General features: G+C 43.5%; 1 protein-coding gene across 3 annotated transcripts in view; it reads right to left on the bottom strand.

Annotated features, from left to right (window-relative positions):
• Positions 1 to 24,660, bottom strand: part of dscaml1 (Down syndrome cell adhesion molecule like 1) — a 108,723-nt gene that overhangs the window by 29,355 nt on the left and 54,708 nt on the right. For 2 of the 3 annotated variants that reach the window (XM_058080709.2, XM_058080711.2), the window contains 7 exons: positions 10,835 to 10,981; positions 10,474 to 10,752; positions 8,068 to 8,343; positions 7,700 to 7,999; positions 3,981 to 4,123; positions 3,541 to 3,670; positions 1,442 to 1,720 (listed from right to left, as the gene is read on the bottom strand). In XM_058080709.2, coding sequence (XP_057936692.2) covers positions 1,442 to 1,720; positions 3,541 to 3,670; positions 3,981 to 4,123; positions 7,700 to 7,999; positions 8,068 to 8,343; positions 10,474 to 10,752; positions 10,835 to 10,981 — 1,554 coding nt within the window. Of the gene's footprint in view, positions 1 to 1,441; positions 1,721 to 3,540; positions 3,671 to 3,980; positions 4,124 to 7,699; positions 8,000 to 8,067; positions 8,344 to 10,473; positions 10,753 to 10,834; positions 10,982 to 24,660 lie in introns of those variants that run through there. The other variant, XR_013627976.1, reaches the window with a different exon arrangement.

The raw sequence follows: 24,660 nt of genomic DNA, 5'->3' as shown, positions 1-24,660 counted from the left end.
GTCACACAAGGCCAAAAATGGATAATTAGGTAGAAAAAAACATACATAAGTCGCACTGGAGTATAAGTCGTAATTTATTTTACTAACTACTTGACCAAAACCTACTGGAAGGCAAGTTCTAACAATAAAAGAATAGAGAACAGGCTGAATTGGTGTAAGATATGCTAACACAATAGTTATTCAGCTACACAAAAAATAAACATGAACGGAATTGGTGTCCAATGTTTATGTAACATAAACAGTTTTTTCATTTATAAGTCGCTCTGGAGTATAAGTCGCAGGAACAGCCAACCTATGAAAAAAAAAGTGTGACTTTAGTCCGGAAAATACGGTACATATTTTCATTTTCCAGGCACTATATTTCACAAAAGTGAGTACACGACTCATACATCAGCATTCCACAATATTCTCAAGAGTCAACACTATAGAAGGCAAACTTGGATATATTTTAGAGTAGTTAGCGTACAGCTTGGGCAGCAGTATAGATTTACTATCCACTGAAAATGATTCAATACCCAGTTGTTATTGTCTACATACTGTAGCTGGCAACACAAGTGTGAGAAATAATTGTGTTGTGATACCGACAGTCAAGTATGGTACTGGTAGTATCATGATCTGGTGCTACATGAGTGCTCCCACCACTAGGTGAGCTGCGCTTCATAGAGGGAAATATTCATTCATTCATTCATTTTCTACTGCTTTTTCCTCACGAGGGTCGTGGGGGTGCTGGAGCCTATCCCAGCTGTCTTTGGGCGAGAGGCGGGGTACACCCTGGACTGGTTGCCAGCCAATCACAGGGCACATATAGACAAACAACCATTCACACTCACATTCATACCTATGGACAATTAGGAGTCACCAATTAACCTAGCATGTTTTTGGAATGTGGGAAGAAACCGGAGTACCCGGAGAAAACCCATGCATGCACAGGGAGAACATGCAAACTCGAGGGAAATATTAATTCAGCAAAACACAACCCACTTCCTTCGAGAAAATGGCCCGCATGGCAGTTTTCCAATATGAAAAAGGCCTCAAGTTCCTTGCTGGTCTTCCTCAGACCTGAACCCAATTGGGTGGGGTATCCTCAACTGGAAGGAAAGAAGGACGAAAGGAGGAGTGCAAGCTGTCCACATGCACCAGCTCCACCAGTGATGTCTTCATGGAGGAGTGGAAGAGGATCCCAGCAACAACCTGTGCAGCTGTGCTCAGATCAATGATGGCGCTCACACTAAATATTGACACCAAGGACACAATTTGGACATGCTCACTCTGAGGTGTTGCCAGCTGTTTAGACAATCATGGCTGTGGCTTGAGTCATTTCCAGTGGATAGTGAATCTCTACTGCTATACAAGCTGCATCAATGATTTTGGAATTGGGCCTTCTGCTCTTTAGTGATTTTTTGCCGAGTTGTGTGTTTTTTTGTCCCTTCATCATCCTCACCTGTGACCGTGAGCTGCCTTTCAGTGCTCACAGTGGCGGCGTCATTGCTGGCGATACAGGTGTAGTTGCCGTTGTGCTTGAGCGACACCTTGGAGATCTGCAGGGAGCTCATGAACTCCTTGGTGTCGATGGTGATGCCCGACGACGGCACAATCTCCTGGCCGTCCTTGCGCCACGTGATGCGTATGGGCATGTCGCCGGACGCCACAACACAGGCGATGTACATCAGCTTACCGATGGAGGTCGGTGGGAAGTCGAACGGCTGGATCAGGGGTGGAACTGGATGGGTTTGGACGTGAATGAAAAGGTGTGGAGGAAGAGGAGGGAAGAGAAATAGTGATGTGACATAAAAGTGATGGCAGCGATGATGAAAACAGAGTGGCGGTGCAGACAATGCAAGGACAGGCAACAGGGTGAAATAAAGGGTAGGAGCGTTAGAGTAGACAGGAAATGCGAGTAATGGAAATAAAAGGGGCGGAAAAGACAGTCAAACAGTTTGATGGTTGTTTAAATGAGCAGGGTGAGTAAGAGGTGAAGACAGAGATTCAAAGTCAGATATGAATAAGTGAAGGATAGAGTAAAGAAACGATGTGAAGGCAGTACATAGGAAAAGAGGAGACGTGCCGATTTGAAGATGTGAGGGCATTGAAAGGACACAAGGTGGAGAGTCAGCGGTGTGAGATGTGCGTGTGTGTGTGTGTGCGGGGGGGGGGGCATGAGAAGGAGAGAAATTAAAATTTCACCCAATTTAAAGAGACCCCCACCCAAAAACGAACCATTTGAACCTGCCTATCTAGCCCAGTAGCCGCTACGCCGGTGCCCCCGCCAACCTCTCCACTCCAACCCGCCCTGCCCTGATAAAGCAGCCCATAATAGCTGCTCTAATTAGAGCCCCATCCGCAGGGGGAGAATGGTGTTGCCATGGAGACCCATAGAGGTGATTCAAAGTTGGGGAGGGTGGTGGTGGGGGGTACAGCTGAGACATCTGGGGGATTTAATCTGGACCTCATTAAAATTCATCTAATTAAATCAGAGACATGACGAGCACACACTGACACGCATGAACGCAAACACAAAGCAACCGTACCGTTTTCACACAGCCCGGATGAGGTGCACATTGGGTATTTGTTTTAAGGTAAATAATCACACAAAGCAACAAGTAAAAAGCAAACACATCCACCGTACATCTGGTACAGGAAAAATTTTGCACGGCACTTGGGCTGTGTGTAATTGTTGGTTGCAAGAGCCCACTAGCATTCCGCCCCTTAATCAGGGGTTATTAGATGCAATGCACACAGCTTTCTCTTCCTGCATTACTCACAAGCTTTCAGGTCTAAAATGCTTTACACTTTGTTATATCCTGAGTAAAAAACATAGACTTTTACTATTAACAAGGTGACCAAATTTGCTTAAAATAGTGGTTTGCAATTATTTTCTGTCAGGCTGCATGTTCCATCATAATCCATCATGTGAAATACTATTAAGAACTTTAATCTTCAATTATCTGTACAAACCACTGTATGAGTTGTTGGAACCAGCATCATCCAAATAAAAATAGGAACAAGCTGAAATTAAATTATTAACATTGCAGTAAGATTTAGTAGGAAACTAGTACAGAAAGTACAAAGCTATATTATGTTTGTCTGGGCAACATGAGAATTGAAAATGCATGACCTCTACAGCGGAGAGACCAAATAACCTTTAGGCAGTTTCTTTGGACCCAGAGTCAGCAGATCATTTGCATCCCAAAAGGAAGGGGACGTTGCTTTGAGGATAACAATGTCCAAATTCTAGATAAGTAGGAAATAAGCCGTTTTACGTCAAAACAATAACCTATTGTTATGCAGGACGGTCGTTCAACACCAACCTAATTGTGACCAACCTCTAGGGGACACACCCACCAGAGACATAAACAGTGAGACTCCTCACCTGAAAATTTAGAACTGAAAAAGCCTTTTGCATTAAAGTTGAAACTACTTCAACAAACAAGAATAGTTCGAATTCGGCCTACGTATGTGGAACATCAGTTTAAGTCAGTTTTTTTTTTTACCATATGCTATTCATGATAATTTGGAGTCCAAAAAAATCCATTGACTCACCTTTGACTGTGACGTATACAGTCTGCTTGATGAACAGCTGAGGTTGTATGAGCACGCTGCAGACGTACGCCCCCTCGTCCATCCCCTTCTGGACATCGGTGAGCTTCAGAGTGCCGTTTTCGAACACCACCTCCAAAGACAACCACAAATGTAGCTGACACTTCCGTTGCAGGTCACTTAACGTAAGTTCAAGGGTGATAAATAACGACAGGGCGAAAATATCCTCAACAGTAAAGTTCTCAATGACTACTTTTGTTATATTTGTATGCATTTTTCAGCCATTAATCACCGTTGGAAAATGACTATGTAAGAATGTGAACTGGGGGGCGGGGGGGGCGCAAAAGAAAGCCTGCAAATATCGTACTTGCAGAATTCATCCTTTTTGCCTGGCCTAGTCATACTGTAAGACATTTATGTTACCTGTAGAGCAAAAATTTCACCTGTCGATGGTTGTCAGGCAGCAGGAGTCCTTCCTTGTACCAGTTGATGGAATAATACGGGTAGCCAATCACGCGACAGTTTACAAAAGAGCTTCGTCCTGCCACGGCTGTGATGTTTTTCATGGGCCGAATCCTTGGATTACCTGTTGGACGTAATGAAGAGAATGGCAGGGAGGTAGAAACAGACAGAAAGGGAGAGATTTGACCAGAAGAAGAGGAAGAAGAGAGGAAAATAAGATGGTTAGTTGATGGCGTCAGGGGCCGGACATGGAATTTTGAAGGGAAGGAATAGCAGGGAAGGGGGATTACGGGATAAGGAGAGAAAGAGAGAAAGTAGAACGTTCTGCAGAAATGATGGCTAGTGTGCTGTACATGTTCCGCCTACGGATGGTCCCAGAGAGTAGTAGGTCACATACACTACTCACAAAAAGTTAGGGATATGACCGCTACATTGTGAACACTGCCCTGAGAAACCAGATGATGAAAGCCACTTCACTCCAGACATGTTTAAGGGAGGTTAGAGGCACTCAAATGTCACGTGAGACCATTGGAAACTGTTTACATCAGCGTGGTCTGCGCCCTAGACGATCTGCACGGTACCAGACCACACCACCAGGCACCGGCATCATCGTCAGAACCCAGAACCTCAACGACGTGAGGGCTGCCCTTCAAGAAGGGTGGGATGCCATGCCTCGGCAGACAATACGTTGTCTGATACATCTCTGTGTGGAGTTTGCATGTTCTCCCCGTGCATGCGTGGGTTTTCTCCGGGTACTCCGGTTTCCTCCCACATTCCAAAAACATGCTAAGTCAATTGGCGTCTCCAAAATCCATAGTTACGAATGTGAGTGTGAATGGTTGCTTGTCTATATGTGCCCTGTGATTGGCTGGCCACCAGTCCAGGGTGTACCCCACCTCTCGCCTAAAGACAGCTGGGATAGGCTCCAGCACCCCCGCAACCCTTGTGAGGATAAGTGGTAGAAAATGAATGAATTAATGAATTTTCAAAGACATTAATAACCAAAACGACCACTGTACTGTATGTACAAAATGTCCACAGTGCTCTATACAGCCAACCAATTTTAATGGAGACAAAATGTTCATCCTGTACACATTTCTGTTTTTGTGTCGCCTTCCATATATACACACACTTCCCCCCTCTCTCATTCGCCTCCTTTTCTCAGTGTGTGCTGAGCTTTGAAGTCTCAGCTTTGCCTAGCCAAAGATGTATTATTCAGCAGCACCAGTCTCGCACACACTACCATAAAAACACACATGGCTACAGTGTATTCGAGTGCATTTTCAACAATGGCAGTTGGCCCCCTACCTTGAGTGTATCCCATTTCTATAAGTGGCTAAGCACTATTGTACTCCAGGTCCATGCATGCATGTGTGTGTCAATTTGTGTTGTATGGAGGCCCTGAAGTTCTTTGGCAGTGCTGCTCATTGTCACGACAGCATCTCCTTAGAGCGAACTTGTGTGTCACATCAGCACATTCCACCAAAGAATGGAGAAAAGCATGAGAGAGGACACAGAGGAGACACGTCCATCAAGGTCACTCAGCATCCTGACAGCACCGGTTCTGTCACCAGAATTTACCGTCACTCCTCTTCTCTCGTGACATCCATCCACAGCTTAACCATCTGCTTCTGTGCTCTTCTTCCTCCTTGTGTTTACGTCAACCCTTACAATCCTTTTATCGCATCTTATCTAGGGGCAATTACAAGTGAAAGTACTTTGGAATAGTCAGTGTACATATTTGTATAGCAGTATAGTCATTGCCTATATACGTAGCTGCCAACAGAAGTGAGTCCACCTCACAGCGACCGTGTCCAAATTGTGTCCAAAGTGTTGATATTTACAATAAGTACTTATCTAGCACAGCCTTAAACCCCTTGGGTGTGGAATTCTGGAATCTTCCTCCACACTGATGAAGCTAGTGGATTTTAGCCACTTCCACCTCCATCTTCTTTCCGCTTCAGGTGCTCGATGGGGTTCATGTCTGGAGAAGAAGACATACTTGGCCAATCCATCCCCTTCAGCTTCCTCGGCCTCTTGGGGGGTGGGGTGTTTGAGCTCTTTATCATGTTGGAAAACTGCCAAGCGGCTCGGTTTCCCAAAGGAAGGGATCATGCTCTTCTTCACAATGCAAGAGTTCATGATGGAATTCATGTTTCCCCTCGATGAACCACAGCAACGGTGATGGCAGCACTCATGCAGCCCCAGACCATGACGCTACCACCACCATGCTTGGCACAATCGTCCTGGCACTCAATATATGTATAACAATGAATGGCGGCATCATCCCATACCAATAACTTCCTGTTTCTCAAGAACAATACTGAACTGATCAACTTTTCATATGTATTGTTTTTTTCAATTTAAATTTAACAGGAGTTTGAGTCGGAAGAATGAATCAGACGAATTTAGATTTGACAAATTTTGAGAAGCCCCGAGCCTCTAGCTTTGTCGTGACGCTGGCGTTTCAGGTGGCTGATAAGGTTTGAATAGTGATGTTTTTTTTTTCCACATCACAGAATGTTTGCAAAGCATTTGGCGAAAAATGTCTTCCTCTGAACCGTTTGCAGCACATCACAGAAAGGGCACACTTTTTTTTTTTACTAGCTATCTGAGCTATTTTATAACGTAATCAGATTTACTAGTATGATTTCATAATTCCTCATATAGGTCCAATTATTATTAGATATTTATTACTATTGTAGCTTGTACAGTATTATTGTGTACAAACTGTGTGGGTGATTGTTGTATTAACATTACTATTCATATTTAGTTATTATTATTTGTTCAGGGCTGCACAGCGGTCGAGTGGTTAGCGCGCAGACCTCACAGGTAGGAGACCCGAGTTCATTCCCACCCTCGGCCATCTCTGTGTGGAGTTTGCATGTTCTCCCCGTGCATGCGTGAGTTTTCTCCGGGTACTCCGGTTTCCTCCCACATTCCAAAAACATGCTAGGTTAATTGGCCACTCCAAATTGTTCATAGTTATGAATGTGAGTGTGAATGGTTGTTTGTCTATATGTGCCCTGTGATTGGCTGGCCACCAGTCCAGGGTCCAGGACCCACCGCGACCTTCATGAGGATAAGCGGTAGAAAATATAGAAATGAATGAATTATTTGTTCATTTTCGTAACATAATTTATATTTTGTGTTAAGGGTATTTATATTATATTTCAGATTTGCATTTCTAATTTGTTACACATGTAAATTGGGTGACATGTTATGTTACAAAATAAAGGGTAAAACTATGACATTCAATTTATTTCGTAAGCACCTGTTAATCGCCGTTGGACTTGGGTGTCACATTGGGTACGGCCAGCTGTGGTTATTTATACAATAAATTATTCATCGAATTGGTACTGCTGTACAAGCTGTACAGTGACTACTCTTACGTACTGTATAGCCCGGTTTCCGTAGTTTAGTAGAGCATTGTCTGTTGAGATATAATAAAGTGGTTGGTGAAATATGAGGGGTATACCATGTCTGCAAGATGCTGTAAGATGCTGTGTTTGCGACGGAGTGCTCACTTGACAGAACAGGTAGAAAAGTGAGGAAATATGTACAGAGAGAGAGAGAGAGAGAGAGAGAGAGGGAGAGAGGGAGAGAGAGAGAAATAAAGAAATAGAAGGGTTGGGGAGCGGGTAGGGATGAGGCCGTGTGAGGCCTCGAGTATGACTGATATTGAAAAGTAGACAGGCACCTCTTACGTTTATGCGCGCTTGGTACTCGGCGCTACCGGCCGAGTTTCGTGCGGCGCACCGATACAATCCTCCGTCGCGGATCTGGGGGTTGCTGACGTTGACGTAGCTCACGGTGCTGCCGTCCGAGTGTGTGTACTGGCTGGCTCGCACGCGGGACAGGTCGCGGGCCACCGACTCGTCGTCCAGGGTCCAGGTGATGGTTGGGGGAGGCGCTCCTTTGGCGGTGCACATCAGGGAAAAGGGTTCGCCTGGTACTACCACCTTCTCGCTGAAGGAGGCCACAATACGCGGCGTGCCATCTGAGTAAAATGATGAGAAAAAGTCAGGGCTTCATCTACAGAGACATCCTTGACGTTTTTGTCCTCACCTTCCAGCAGAATGATGGAGAAGTCCTGGGCAGTTTGACCCTTGCGTATGGCAAAGCACTGGTAAGCTCCTGAGTGTCTTTTTTGGGCGGCAGAAATAAACAAGGTCTCGTTGTGAGCGCCCTGGATGGAGAAGTGTTGGTCAGGCAGGACGGGCTCCGTATTACGGTACCATGACACAGTATAGTGGGGAGAACCCTGGACAGCACAGGACAGGATGACCGTGCTACTGATGCCTGTCTTGAGGTTCTTGGGGGACAAGGTGACCCGCAGGGGCTCTAAAGATGGAGGGTAGAGAGAGAGGCTTGTAAGAATTAATCTAAACATTGATTATGCACTATAGTGGCGAATAAATTCTTATTTCCGGAGAGCGTATTAAACCCTGACCTGGCTCGACCAAAAAGAATCAGTGGAGCACATCCATGAGTTTGTCTTTTTTTCTGATTGCAATGAGTGCAGTTTTAGTCCTGTACCTTAAGCTCAGTCCACCAGAAGAAGGGCGTCAAATGCCTTTTTGACAATGAAAATGCAAAAATGGTGTGTTCTTAGTGGAAATACATTCCATTACCATTATATTTGAATGCATTCTGGATGTAAACCTAAGTGAAAATCAGACATACAAGGGAGAAGATGTCACTGAATAATAAAGCAGCTGGTGCAAGGTACTCAATGGCTGCTGAATGTGTGTGTCTGGGTGCAAGTGACACAGGATAACGTTCTTTATAGGCAGTCAGCTTGTGTGTGTGTGTCCTGGCTCGAATGTCCTGTCACAGCATGTCTGTGGGTTTTGTAGTGATGTGCCTCATGGCCAGTCTGCTCAATGTCCACTCTGACTTCACCAATTTTTCTTCCAATCCCCTGATACGTACATCGGACTGGTGAAAAGTGACTGACCAAGACTACAAACATCAGTTGGCATGTGTTGGTTCTTCTGCTTTGACCGGCGTCTCTGTTCCAAAGATGCTGGAATTTTAAAGTGGTATTCCAAAGCAATTGTGGGAGCACAGCATTTTTAACATACACACTGGAACTCTGCTCATCGTAATAGATGCCATACACTACCGCTCCAAAGTTTGGAATGACTTGGAAATGTTTTTGTCCAGTCTGAGATATGGCTTTTTCTTGGCAGTCCTGTTATGAAGTCCAGCATCCTGAAGTCGCCGCTTCACTGTTGATACTGACACTGGTGTTTGATGGCTACTATTTAGTGCAGCTGTGAGGCATCTTTGTCTTAAACTACACACTCTCTTGCACAGTTGTGCAGTGTTTTTCTGTCTTTGTTAGACCCAGTTTGTGCTGCTCTCTGAAGGGAGTAGTTAACAGCATGGTAAGAGATATTAGTTTCAGTTTAGATTTTTAGATAGCTTTTCTAATCATCTATTAGCTTTATAAAATGATGAACTTGGATTAGCAGCCATACCAGGAGATTGATGCAGAGGACTGACAGTTGCCTCTATGCAAAAATGGAGATGCTTCTTTGAAAATCATCTGATTCATTTTAATTGTTTGTGAAATGGAAAAAATTGTTTGTGAAATGCATGAAAATGTGTTTTTTTTTGGAAAACAAAGACATTTACAAGTGATCCCAAACATGTGAGCGGTAGTGTATATTGGTGGTTCTCAAATTGTTTGCCTACGGGATCCACCATCACCCCTCAAGTGGGGACCCAAAATGTAGATTAATTTGTTTGCAACACAAAGTGAGCTAAGCAGTGAAACATTGTCCTCCATTTATGCGCTCTTCTCCAGCAGGTATCTGTGTGTCCCCACAGCTGCAGATACCCCGGCTCGTGCTTGACCAGTGATGGGAATAACTGCGTTACTAATGCCGTTTCTTTTTACAGTAATGGGTAATCTAAATAATTACTTTTACTGTCAGCATAACACCGTTACCATTTTCGACACGCCGTTACTGCAGCCGCCTAAAAATATATCACCAACTTCATAACTACTCTGCAGTGCAGTGAGAATGTTGCAGAGTGACGAGGGAGGGTGTGAGATAACCACTTAACCAATGAGGATTGGCTGAGGTTTTAGTAAAATTGCGTCTTCAGCCAATCACCTCCAAGGCCGTCAAAGCACGTTGGCACTATTAGTACATTTACCTAATGTACCATCAGGAACAACTGGGGGTTCAGTATCCTTCCCAAGAACTTCAACATGATCCTGGGAGGACAGAGGATCGAACCCGCAACCTTCAGGTTGGGAGATGAGCACTCTACTACCACCCAAAAAGTGGGGAAAACTAGTGATGATAGGCTTTTCCCACGTTTGGTGGCCATAAAAAAGACTTTAGGGACACATGTTATTGTTAGAACATCTTAAGAAATGACATTTTGCATAACAAGCTTACTGGTCATCATTCATGAACAGGAAGCTGTTCAAACCCTCATCCTCTCCTCACCCACCTATGACGTTGAGGTGACCCGTCACTTCTTTGGAGCCGAAGCTGTTTGTGACCTCACAGATGTAGTTGCCGCTGTCTTCCAACCTTAAGTCGGATATTGTGAGGCCTGTGATGCGGCGCGTCCAGCGGGAGTCTGCCGGCAAGGGCCGCCCATCCTTTAACCACCTGATGGTGGGGTTGGGGTAACCGGAAGCGATGCAGGGCAGCTCCACGCTGTGCCCTACCTTCACCTCACCGGACTGGAAACTGTCCAGCACTGACGGGGTGGACTCCGTAGGGTCTACAGGGTCGAAGCAGGGCAGATGAATGAACACACAGAAGAGATCACTACTTCATTCTCTTCATATGAAGAGGTGGCATACCCATAACAGAGAGCCTGGCTCCATTGCTCTGCCGAGTCTCTCCGCTGTACTTGTGCTTTGTGATACAGCGGTAGGTGGACAGAGCGTCTTCCTTCTGCACCTCTGAGATATACAAAGCGCCAAAGGAGGTCAGGAAAAAACGGTTACCTGCAGAAAGAAGAGCAGATGAATGGATGTTTACTATCATGAGTAGAATTAACACAATATATGACCTACGTATTTTCATCACGTCATTTGTAAATTACATTTGTGGGGTCAAAATCCTTTGGAAGACACGTTGGCAATGATGCAATACATGTATACCCTCAAAGTTTTAATGACTTATGGGCAATTAGCTGTTAAGTGCCAGTCAGTGACTCTGCAAAGATGTTTTGCATGACGGCAGCCATGTTTTTCAACCAATCTTACTCAAATTTAACAGACTTGTGTTATTCAGTCCCCTAAAGGTGTGTACCAAATTCGGTGGAGATTCAGCTAAACACCCTCAAGTTACTGTTTGTGTTTTGTGGAGCCCATTCAGCTGTGGGAGACATTTCAAGGTGGTCATCGTTTTGAAGATGGTATCTTCAAATGATGAAGATGGTATCTTTAAAGATGTAAAAGGACCTTCTGCTATGAAATGGACAGTGAAAATTAACTAAGGAATTGAACTGGTTCATAACATGGACACCACCTACACGTCACCTACAGAGTCTAACTTTGGGGTTTAATAACAGCGCCACCGTGTGGTGTATTTGTCTGAAAAATTATAGCACAGCCAAGACAGTAGCGGTGCCTGCTTTGACAAATATTCATGTGCCTTGTGATTGGCTGATAACCAGTCCAGGGTGTACCCCGCCTCTCGCCTGAAGACAGCTGGGATAGGCTCCAGCACCCCCACGACCCTCGTGAGGGTAAGAGGTAGAAAATGAATGAATGAATGCAAACTTGAAGTATGTCCTGGCTTCTTTATCAAAATGTTGGCAATCTCTTGGCCCCATGGTGGATTATTTAGCAGCTGTACCATACATGTACGGACGGTGTGTAATCAATTTCGCAGAAGGATACAATATGGGCCAAACAAACTAGTTCAGTGCAATATTGGACAATTACTCAAATATAAATATCTTTCTGAAAAAACAAGGTAAAGTGAAATGTGGAATGTGAAGCATGACGTGGCGAGGGATTACTGTACCATATACATTCAGAAAATGATGTTAAACTGATATTTTGATCCAAGTAGCAGACGCTGTGATGTGGCGGTCGGATGGGAGTGGCATCATCGTGGATGGATGACTCATGAATGAACATCCTCGCTATGGCAACGCTCAAATCTGCTTGCCACCATTCCCTCTCAACACGACGTACTAATTAAGTCCTTCTATGCATTTCAAATGCACAAAGGGAGCAAAAAAAAACATGTTTTGTGCCAGTAAGTGTATAAAAGCTACTGAATGTGTCTTTTTTTTCTCCATTCTTGGAAAACTCTCAAGAAACACTGATTTTATAATGTCATGTGAAAAAGCCTACCACAGCACTTAGCTAAACACAAGAGAGCTCTTAACATGTCCCCATCCATCAAGGGAGATATGCACCGCAAGAGGAAGATAGATGAGACCCAGAAGAAAAAGAGATGAAGGGGGTGTGGGGTGGGGTCATTGTAGGTGTTAATAATTGATGTACGTGTGTGTTATGGTAACTGCAGATTAGCGTCATTTTCATTCCAGCTCTGGCCGTGATTTATCCATACGTGAATAAAAGAAGAGTGTGTATATGTGAAATGGAGGAGAGGAAGCGGGAGCGACGGGGGGAAAAGATGAGAAGAGAAGAGTGAATTTCAGTGTTTGATTCTTTACGCTTGCCTGACTGCTTTTGTATTCTTTCCACCACAACCACCCCCCCAAAGGGTTATTTTAGACAGTGCACACTTCAGGCTATCTTGTAAGTTGCACATTGTTTGGTTACGCCAATGTGACTGCAGAGCGTGTGTGTTGTTTGCCTTGCATGTTCCAGTGTCGTTTTACAAGGTTGACAAGACAAGGCTGGGGTAAAACACAGGTGGATTGAGTGGAGGAAACTGGAAACACACCGGCGGTTACTCATGCATGAACATGGTGGCAACCGTTCAGCAACTCACAGAACAACAAATAGAAAAAGTCAGTGTTACTTGCTGAACTCATGGGGGGAAAAAAGCATTGTAATATAAACATCATTTGGTACATTTCCATGCACATTTAATTACTAAATGTTCTTTTTTTTCATTTATTTGGCCCCTCCAAATTGTCCATAGGTATGAATGTGAGCGTGAACGTGTGTCTATATGTGCCCTGTGATTGGCTGGCGTCCAGTCAAGGGTGTACCCCGCCTCTCACACGAAGACAGCTGGGATCGGGACAGGGAAACACATTTTTTTCTGCTTCAAAGGACAAACATAATGATGATGCAAACAGGAAGTACAAGTTAGTACAAATTACTTTTTTGAAGTGATATTACTGTTTTAATAATGATGATGATGATTACGGACTGCACGGCAACCGAGTGGTTAGTGCACAGGCCACACAACTCTGAGAGCTGAGTTTGATTCCACCCTCATCCATCTCTGTGTGGAGTTTGCATGTTCTCCCTGTGCATGCGTGCGTTTTCTCCAGGTACTCCGGTTTCCTCCCACATTCCAAAAACATGCTAGGTTAATTGGCGACTCCAAATTGTCCATAGGTATGAATGTGAGTGTGAATGGTTGTTTGTCTATATGTGCCCTGTGATTGGCTGGCGACCAGTCAAGGGTGTACCCCGCCTCTCACCTGAAGACAGCTGGAATAGGCTCCAGCATCCACCGCGACCCTTGTGAAGAAAAAGCGGTAGAAATGAATGAATGAATGAATGAATGACTGTTTTAATAATGATGATGATGATTACGGACTGCACGGCGACCGAGTGGTTAGCGTGCAGGCCACACAACTAGGAGACCTGAGTTCGATTCCACCCTCATCCATCTCTGTGTGGAGTTTGCATGTTCTCCCGTGCATGCGTGTGTTTTCTCCGGGTACTCCGGTTTCCTCCCACATTCCAAAAACATGCTAGGTTAATTGGTGACTCCAAATTGTCCATAGGTATGAATGTGAGTGTGAATGGTTGTTTGTCTATATGTGCCCTGTGATTGGCTGGCCACCAGTCCAGGGTGTACCCCGCCTCTCGCCCGAAGACAGCTGGGATAGGCTCCAGCATGCCTGTGACGTTCGTGAGGATAAGCAGTAGAAAATGAGGAAAACAACTTATTAACCTCAGCATGAAGGATTCTATGTAACATAGAGCGCACTACTTGGCTCCAACCACAGAGGTGCTGTTGAGTCACTCTCTCTCGCTTAATGAGCTACTAGCTAAAGAAAAGTATTCCATCCACGGTGGGAAATTGAATTCATCCACACAAACCTCCACGACGCCACAACTCCAATACCTCAACGCTGGCATTGAAACGGCAGCTCAAAACATTCAAAGAGAAATCCCCCATATATGCACACATACAATACATGTTTTCTCCGACGGTTGTGCGGAGTGCTAAAGCAACGTAAGCTGTAATTTCCAAGCCTGCCCTTTTATTCCAAAATGGGTGTTAAGCATTACAGGATAATGTGCACTTGGCGAGGAGAACTCTGTATAACACAGTTCTACACCCTGTCACAACATGCCAGCAGAGAGAAAGACAGGCTGTGAGGGAGGCTGGAAGAGGAGGAGGAGGGAGAAGAGGAAGAAATTCAAAGAATGGAGAGAGAGCGGGAGAGCGACAGTGGGCAGATTAAGAGCTTGTCATTGTTAGAGGAAACATTTGTTCATCTTTTGCACACGCTTACCAATCCGTATATTGTTATTATTATTATTGTTATTATTGTTATTATTGTGCTATGTTTCTTTATTGGAGCACTTTATTTGAAGCGAGAAGACTGGATGTCAATGCTGTGTATTGTGCAGATATATGCGTACCTACAGCATCGTTGTGGACAGTGATTCTATCAGCAGCCTTTTCTTTGATTTCTCCGCTTTCTATCCAATTCATAACCCGCCCCTACATTGAAGGGGCCCGCCCTACACGTAAGGAGAGCAGCAGATGGAGATTGACGGAAAGAGCGAGAGGGTAGATAAAGAGCCAGAGTGATGGGAGAGACGGGAACGGTGAGAGAGCCTGCGGGGCCCGAGAGCCGCACACACGTACAGAGCGAAAGCGATTCCTCCACATCTCAGTCTCGTCTCTGCAAACATCTCCTCGTGGGAGACGAGATCAATTCCCGTCTAGTCTGCCAACGCCTCCGGGAGCAATATTGTTGTTGTTGTGGAGTGCTTGTTTGTAAGGCTTTGTATCCCGGGCTGCTTTCCTCTAATTATTTGTCATTTTTCCAGGAGCTTTTTGAGATTCTTGCGATGACCACTTCTTCACCATCTTTAGTGGGGGGTTTTAACTCCATGCCCTCTGCCATTTATCTTTTTCCTTTTTGTCATTCATTCATTCGGTGTAAGGTATGGCGTGATTTCAGCTGAGGCAGGAAGTCAAGTCAAGTGCAGAGAGAAGTTGGCCTTTTAGCCATACATGTATTTAGATTTGTTGGTACAGAGGCGTACTAAGTTCCCACATGGAACACATTGGGTGAGGAGCAGGAAGTAGTTCTTGCCTCTGAAAGTCACGTGTCTTATTTGGTCATAGGTAGCGATAGTGCCAAGGAGAAGCCAGACCTTGAACGGCCTTTTCATTTGTGTAAACTCTCCTACTCGGGAACACTTCCCCTTCTTGGTGAAATATGGAAATGAATAAAGGCAAATGAATAAGGAATAAAAAGAAACATTGAAAACGACAACTAAATAACCCACCATGGAGCCAAAGAAAGCTGTGAGTGTCAGCAATTTGATGAAGAAGATGAGAACCGAAATTGAATTCCACCGCGCCAGGATGGTCAATAAGTTCAATAACAATAAGTTCCATGCAGCCCTTATTTATACATATTTCACAATGTTTTCTGCACGTAAAACGAAAATTATTTTCTAAAAAATGTTTTTACATTCATATTTTTTATGATTCTGAAAATGATTGAAAAAATAAATTCAGAAACGCTATACTGTCCTATTATTATAGAACAAAACAACAAAAATTATAAAAAACAAACAAACAAAAAAAAACTTCCTTACGAGGAGTCAGTAACGTTATCAGACACTTATCAGTCAAAAGCCGCTGCAGGAAGTACTGTACAGACACAAGGAAGGACAACAAGGAACTCTGCCAGTGCTAACGTCTTTAATGAGTCTTTAGTATGTCTTATTTATGTCTTACATAGCCCCTGTTTTGTGTTATGTTTACTGTAGTAGGTGATGAGAGTGTTAAGATGACCATAGGGGTGTTATTTAATCTCTAAAGGGCTCTAATAATGTTAAAAAAACATATTTAGAAGGTTATAAACAGTATGTAATAGTATTGGATGGATGGATGGATGGATGGATGGATGGATCGATAGATTGCTGTATTCTTGTTTTTTCATTTGGAATGTTATTTTTGGTAGAATTAGGTGCAATCAGTTTTTATGTTTTACTTATTTATTATTTTTTTATATATGTTTTAATTATGCGAGCTGTTTACACAAAAGCTAAGCAGGTTTATGTCGTGTGTTTTCTGCCCTTTCTGTACCAAAATGAACCGAACCGGTGAGAAGGTGAGAAGCAAACCATGATTATGGCAAAAACCATTATGAGCAAACACGTAGGCACCCAGGAATGCGGGGAGCCCTGAAGCTTCACTTGTCCACAGTCCCTCCTTCTTTGAGACAGGAGGGACAAGGATGGAGGAGATGCATAAAAAAAGAAAATAGGTGCTGCTAAATATAGATAAAATATGTGTCATTTTCAAAGTGTTACCGAGGAAGAAGTAGAAAGGATACAGTGAATACGAGCCAGCACGCAGACTGCAGCCAAAGAAATTAAGAACAAAAAAAAATCTATTTATTTTCGGACTAGTCAGGGGACAGCAGACCAAAATAGAAACGACAAGTGAGGGGGAAAAAAGGAAGAGGAAATGGCGTAAGTCAGTCAGGGTTGCCATGCAAATGAAGGCGGCGCTGCAGCGATGCTAACTAACAGCAATTCACACTGTTGGACTCATCACTTATTAATGCTTTAACCCCCCCCCCCCATTCTGTCTTCATTTTTCTCTCCCTCTCTTTTACCCATTCTCCTGCTTTCGTCAGGATCTCTCGCTGTTGCTAGGGCCCGCACGCTCGCATGACAACAGCTGGGTAGGGGGCGCTGCGGTGGTGCTCGTGTGCCAACGTGTGCATTTGTGCTTGGCAATGGAGTGTGTGCGACAGAGTACCCTTCATTAGAGGTAAAAACACAATCAGCCCTTTAAATAATGGCAATGGACACCAGAGGAGGGGAGAGAAAGTGCTGAATTGCTCTGTAATTGATTAGCAGGCCTGGATTAGTGGCCGCAGAGGGGCCTCAGAGCATCACTCTGCATGCTTTGGGTATTCATGAAAACATTTGCATGGCAAGTTTTAGATTTTGAGGTGAGCAGGAACCACAGATGCTTGTGTCAGATTTTTCACATTCGTACACCCACCGTCTCACCTTTACAGAGTGCACTAAACACAGTGTCAGTGTGTGTGTGTGTTTCTGTGCAGAACTTCCTCTCGACAGGATGGTGCAAGTACGCTGAACAGCGAAGGAACTCCTACACGTTCCTTATTTATTTTGACGTTATTCATAGCTGCTTTATTCTCTTTTATATCTCATATCTGCTACTTTGTCTGCAGCCATCGGCTATTCATAACAATGCTAATTATTTTAGATAAGGAGGACCGGGACGGGGCAAAGGATACGCAGCATCGCTGCTGTGAGGCATAGGGAGGGGGAAAAAAAAAACAGAGTAATCAGACACTGTGCTCCCTGGTGGTGTAATGGTACAGCTGCTGCCTTTTTGATTGTGTTAATTTGTTATTGCGTGAATGCGTCACAAAATTCTACACCAGGGATTCCCAAACTTTACCAACCCAGGACCCACTTGAAAATCTACAAAATGTCTGCGGCCCACCTTTGTCTTATAAACAGTACATAGACAAAATGTTGCGTTCTCAGACCACGTAACTTTTCATTAATAATAATTATATATATAATTATGTAATAATAATAATTATTAAATTATTATTAATAATTATTATAGTATTATATAATAATTATAGAACAACAATAATAATAATAATAATAATAATAATATTATTGTTGTTATTATTAACAATGGCCCAACATTATAGTATGTACTCACTTATTTCCAATGACACCTCTTTTTTGTTTTCAGAGATTTGTTTTGATTATCATTTTCATTTGATGCGTTTTCTCTTTTTCTTTTTACATCGGTAAGCCACCGCTCCACTTTTCCCGCCACTACATACTACGTGCTCCTCCGTTAATGACCCCCTGGAATGATGACCAGAGAACTACGTTCCAATCACGAGCTGTATAAGGTTTCTCAAATATTGTGACAGTTCAATAACACTCAATAGGTTATTACTTAGGCCTATAAACATATTTTTTAATTGTGCAATAAATATTTTACAATAAAAGACATTTTTAAAATAATATTTGCAAAAATGAATGATATTTTTAATGACCTCTCTTGACCCATTTGCAGTACCACCACGACCCACCATGAGGCCGCGGCCCACATTTTGGGAATCACTGTTCTACACCATTGTTTTTATCTAACTTCTTCTGCTGCTGCTAACTCCTGACACATTTCTCAAACAACCAAAGCAAAAGGTCCAATGTTTAGCTCATTCAGGACACGTTGGCTGTAATTTCATATATTCTGTGACATTTTTTCCCTTTCACAATGACCGTAAAATTATTTGGCAACCCCTACTGGTAAAAATTTAATTTCCCATTGCTGTAACATTCTGCTTATCCTACAGGGTGGCATTGCTCAGAAGGCGGAGTGGCTGCTACCCTAACCTGCAGTTGCTGGTTCGATCCACAATCCAGCTGGAGTCATTCAACTTATTCTACGTTTCAAAATTCAGTCTGCATTTTTACTTTCCTCCATATTTAGTGTCCCCTACTGGTGAAAAATACTTTTGCATTTTCTATTACTGTAGCCTTCCACTGGAGGTTTGCTGGTTTGATTCTCAGTATTTATTCTCAATATTTTTTTAAATAGCAACATTTCGAATTCTGCTGTTGTTTATCTACTCTCGCATTTCGTATATTCAGGTTCTGTAGGTTATCCATCAGGACTTTTTCTCAAACCTCAGACAGTTATTCAAGATATTCTGATGCTGATATTCTCAGCACTTCAATATTCAAAAGCAATTTCTTCTGCTTCTTTCTACTGTTTTCCACTAAAAATAATCTATAGAAAATTCCTGTGTATTGGCATTACTCCAAAACATGTATCCAACTAATTTCAGGATCAAGACAAATAGTATAAAAATAGCTTTTAATGGGGCAGTTAAGGATGAGACATGTGGTGACTGCAGCTGCCCGGGGAGGCCCAATGTGATGTTTTTCAGAGCCCAGAATTCCTCTAGGCACCTCTCTTTTCGTGATATAATCATTTTTGTAATGGCGGGAGGGAGGCGGTTCCAAATAAAATTCTGCTTCAGGCTTCAATTTGCTCCAATGGGCATGACAATAAATTAGTCTATTACATGATTTGGATGATTGTGTGGAATTGATTATGAATTCATGGTGTCTTGAAGCAGTACATGTCTCTTGGTGAGAAAAGGGGGCAGTACTAGACTGCAGAAGTACTACAGAAATACACCTATTTGATTATATACGATAACTCTTCTACCAAAATATGCCCCCCTACTGTACTGCCTGTGTACTGTATTACCTCCGCCGAGCGCAAGCTCAACAAGCAACCACGCCGAGGTTATGTTTCGGCCAACATTTATCTGTTACTTGCTTGATATGTGATATGGAATAACTGATGACATTTTGGGGGTGATCCGGATCACTGTCTGAATCCAGGAATTTTGTTTTAAAGGATAGTTATAAAAAATTCAAGACAAATTTCCAACAGGCTCTAAAAAAATATGAAAGACCGATCCAAAAAAAATGTAGGATTATTATTTTGGTGTGAATCACAATATGGGGGGAACTATGGTGTTTGGCGGAGGTTTGTGATCTCCAAGTGCTTCTCTATAGTTATTACTGTTATTAACAATAACAGCTCTCACACAGCTCACTGCACTATAAAAACATCCACTGTAACTTTAGGGTGTATAGTTGAATCGCGGTGAAATTTGGTTTGCACCTTTAAGGAACTGACAAATACATTTCTGTAAAATTTGATTGGTTAAAAAACATGGCTACCATCAAACAAAACGTCTCTGCAGGGGCATAAGCGTGACTTAGCAAATCATTAACCATTTCTTTAAGGATTATCCAACTTTGGGGCAAAACATACCTTATATAATTGATGAAATGTCCATTTTTGTTAATGATATTAGTCTCAGCCTGCGACTCCAAATTGTCCATAGGTATGAATGTGAGTGTGAATGGTTGTTTGTCTATATGTGCCCTGTGATTGGATGGCGACCAGTCCAGGGTGTACCCCGCCTCTCGTCCGAAGACAGCTGGGATAGGCTCCAGCATTCCCCGTGACCCTTGTGAGGATAAGCGGTAGAAAATGAATGAATGAATATTAGTCCCAGCCTGTTTTGAGAACTTACCCTGAACTGGAGAATGTGACAAACCAGCAAGTTCAACTCAATCATGCAGTGACAGAAATATAAGACAAGAGCAGGGTAAATGCACTGAAAGAGGGTACAAAACAGCCTGCCCATTGAGCATGCATTGTAGATACAGAATTGAGACTCGCGCTTTTGTTTATTTGTGAGGTGTTTTCATTATTCCTTGCAGCTCTCCACAAGCCGCTAAAAATCTTTTAAAACCGAAACACACCAGAGCCTTTAATCTGACAGTGCTCTCACCTCCAAGTAATCACGCACAACGAGGAGGCCCTGAGAGAGCATAAACAAAACAAAACCAAAACATCTAACCTGCAGATGTATGTAAACATTTATTCATTCATTTTCTACCGCTTATCCTCACAAGGGTCAAGGGGGTGCTGGAGCCTATCCCAGCTGCCTTTGGGCGGGAGGCGGGGTACACCCTGGACTGGTGGCCAGCCAATCACAGGGCACATATAAACACAAACAACCATTCACACTCACATTCATACCTATGGACAATTTGGAGTCGCCAATTAACCTAGCATGTTTTGGGAATTTGAGAAGGGTACTCGGTTTTCCTCCCGGGGACAACATGCAAACTCCACACAGAGATGGCTGAGGGTGGGATTGAACTCAGGTCTCCTAGCTGTGTGGCCTGCGCGCTAACCACTCAGTCTGTATGTAAACATTTATTCATTTTCTAGTGCTTATTTTCACGAGGGTCGTGGGGGTTGCTGGAGCCATATCCCAGCCTATCCCACACTGGACTGGTGGCCAGCCAATCACAGGGCACATACAGACAAACAACCATTCACACTCACATTCATACCTATGGCCAATTTGGAGTCGCCAATTAACCTAGCATGTTTTTGGAATGTGTTTTCCTCCCCGGGGACAACATGCAAACTTCACACAGAAATGGCCGAGGGTGGGATTGAACTCGGTTCTCCTAGCTGTGAGGTCTGCACGCGAATCACTCGAGCGCCGTGCAGCCAAAAAAATAAATTACCTATTCATTTTCAGAGGAAACATTGTCACAGTAAATAATGAACAACAGTAAATTACAAGTCAAATTTTCGGTGTATTACCAGGGGCCAGGAGAGGGAGGAGGCACCATATAGTACGTGCACACACACACATGCACTTTATGAAACATGACTAGTCCAACGGTGAGTTCATTCAAGACCAAAGTGTAATTAACACCCTCGCCCTCCGTGTGCATGTGCACGCATGCAAGACCGGCCTGGCTGATACGTCAGCAAGTGCAGATTCTAATAAAACGTTCTCATCCTCCTAGATCCCCCTAACCGAGCCGCCATATTAACAGCCCATTACAAAGCCAGATGAATGGAAATGAACAGAGGCGCTGTGTTAAATCAATAGCCACCCCCTCCTTCCTCGCCTTCCACACACAGACCGCCCCCTCCAACCTTTTCTCTGCTGCTATCATTCCCTGATTTTGTCTGTTGTAGGGGCGTGAAGGAGTGTCGCGTGTTTGACAAAGGAAAATTGACACCTCGTGACAACAAGCCTCCTCCTCCCTACTCCTCGGTGTCTCTCATGCTCTGGTATGAAATGAACACTTGCTCCTATCTCCCTTCTATTCATATTCAAAGCAGTCTATAATAGATGAGCAGTGCTGGGAACAAACCAGCAGCAGAAAGAGCCACAAGGACGGTAATATTACGGCCACTTTTTTTCACACAATGGCAGACAAAGGCCTCGGTGAGGACTGCGTGTGTTGAAAGAGGTTCATAAAGAAAGAAGCGACTTGCATAGCCTTGCGCTTTCTCAGTGAGGAAAAAAAAAGGAAGGACTATGCGCACTTGTTTGTATTTCTCAACATTTCCTTTCCCTCTCTTGGTGCTGGTGTTTTTTTTAAAGCGTGATCCGAGGTAAGCAGAGGCCTGATGCTCTCATTAAAGAGGCATGTCTCCCTGTCAAATGCCAGCTGTACACCCAAGCCCTCTGCTCAATCTGGGTTCCCTCGGTTCACCCCCCTAAGCCCCGACGCTTTTTACCGGTCTGTGTCTCTTTTCAGTGTGACATCCTCAACAAAAACAGAAGAGAGGACTGGGTAAATGAAATTGAATGAACAGAAAGTGTTTTAGGATTGAAGTTACACATGATTCCCTTTACTGTATCAAAAACATGTTGCTGACTCAATGTTCCTGCATTTCTTTAATGAGTGTGACTGCCAAATAACCCACCATGGGGCCAAAAACGGTGAATTCTATGTCACCAGTATATATGGGAGGTCTGCATCAACAAGAGGTTCCATCCAGGTTCCAGTAATTGGCTGGCGACCAGTCCAGGGTGTACCTCGCCTCTCACCCGATGACCCTCATGAGGATAAGCGGGAGAAAATGAATGAATGTTGGAATTTGTTATTCACTCTATGAACCGCAGCTCCCCAGTAAGGATAAGCGGCATATAAAATGGATGGATGGGTTCCAGACTGGACCCCAATAAAATTCAACATTAATAAATGGGAAATTGTCTTGTTAGAGCATAGAAAAGCTGTTTAGGACAATATATTAGGGGTGTTCCTATCAGTGTGATAGCAGTGTGCATGACGCTCATTTCAAGCGTGGCACAAACGTTGACTCGTCGCACGTCACATATCCGACGCAGTCCCACACACAACAAAAGATCCACCTGCACTAAAAGTGCTAAATCGTGTCTGCATGCTCCCAAATCCTTACTGAGGCGGTACTCATCCCCAAATTTTGCACACACTCGCAAGTCAAGTGGGCTGGGACCGGGGTATTGTCGCCGCTGCCTGACGGATGATCACATCGCGAGCCTCAAACTGTATGGGTTTTTAACATGGTTAAAACTCTGTAGACATGGAATAACACCTCAGTAGTCACTTTTACACTGCTATTATTCTTTCTTTACATCACCTTAGCCCAGGCTACGGTATCATTGCAGGGACATAGGAGACGGCTGCTAGCACAGCAACCTACAGTGCTAACTTGTTAGCTGTGCCAAATTAATTATTCTAAACAGACTGGAGAGGAAGAACAAAGAAGCCCAAAACTTACCACTTCCACAAAGAATGAGAGGAAAACCATTTTTCACTCAATCTCAGCCATTACTGATGCTTACTTACCAGAATACTACATATAACTTGTCTTTCAATACTTTGTTGACAAATAATAGGGCATAGTTAACTCAGAAACTGTGATGATTTATTGATTAATTATTTTTTTGAAAAAAATCACTGTACAATTATTCATTCATTCATTTTCTACCGCTTCTCCTTACAAGTGTCGCGGGGGTGCTGGAGCCTACCCCAGTTGTCTCAGGGCGAGAGGCGGGGTACACCCTGGACTGGTGGCCAGCCAATCACAGGGCACATGTAGACAAACAACCATTCAATTGACATTCATGACAATTTGGAGTCGCCAATTAACCTAGCATGTTTTTGGAATGTGGGAGGAAACCGGAGTACCCGGAGAAAAGCCACGCATGCATGGGGAGAACATGCAAACTCCATACAGAGATGGCTGTGAGATCTGTGCGCTAACCACTCGATCACCGTGCAGCCCGATTGTACAATTATTCTTTGCAAAATGTCTTTTTTGTCAATATTTATGGGTGTTTGGAACAGATTCATTGGCTTTACATGATTCCCTATGGGAAAATTCCGCTAGGTCTTCGTACATCTCTGTTTTTGTCTGAGAAACCAAATAGAACACTAATAAAACCACTGCACTGCCTAGTTATGACCGTCACTTTCACCGGAGCAGATGCTTTCACATGCTGAAGGATACAATCTTTATTATTAGTGCCGTGATAGTTAAACATCTTCCATGGTCACGGCTTTTCCTTTCATGGTGTGATTCTACCAGATGAGCCTGCCTTTCGAGGCACATACTGCATTCACAAGAACACAGCGTGCGGCGTGAATTCATCCTCTCCGTGTACTATTTCTCCAGCAAGTCCAGTGTTTCCCCCCAAATTTAAATGAACTACATGACTTTGATGACATTGAATTTTCATGTTTCTGCAAAGGACACGAGGATATGACTAACCCAAATTAAATGAATAAAAAGGAAAAATCTGGTCATCTGTTTTGATTTGCTCTAAATCCCTAGTGCCTCCCTCCATACTGGTGTGTCTGCCATACTT

This window comes from Doryrhamphus excisus, linkage group LG8 (genome assembly GCF_037039965.1).
Source record: "Doryrhamphus excisus strain RoL-2023G ecotype Guam linkage group LG8, RoL_Dexc_Guam_v1.1, whole genome shotgun sequence".
Lineage (NCBI taxonomy): Eukaryota > Metazoa > Chordata > Actinopteri > Syngnathiformes > Syngnathidae > Doryrhamphus > Doryrhamphus excisus.
Note: the sequence above shows the minus strand (reverse complement) of the source record. Positions and strands in the feature narration are given on the sequence as shown.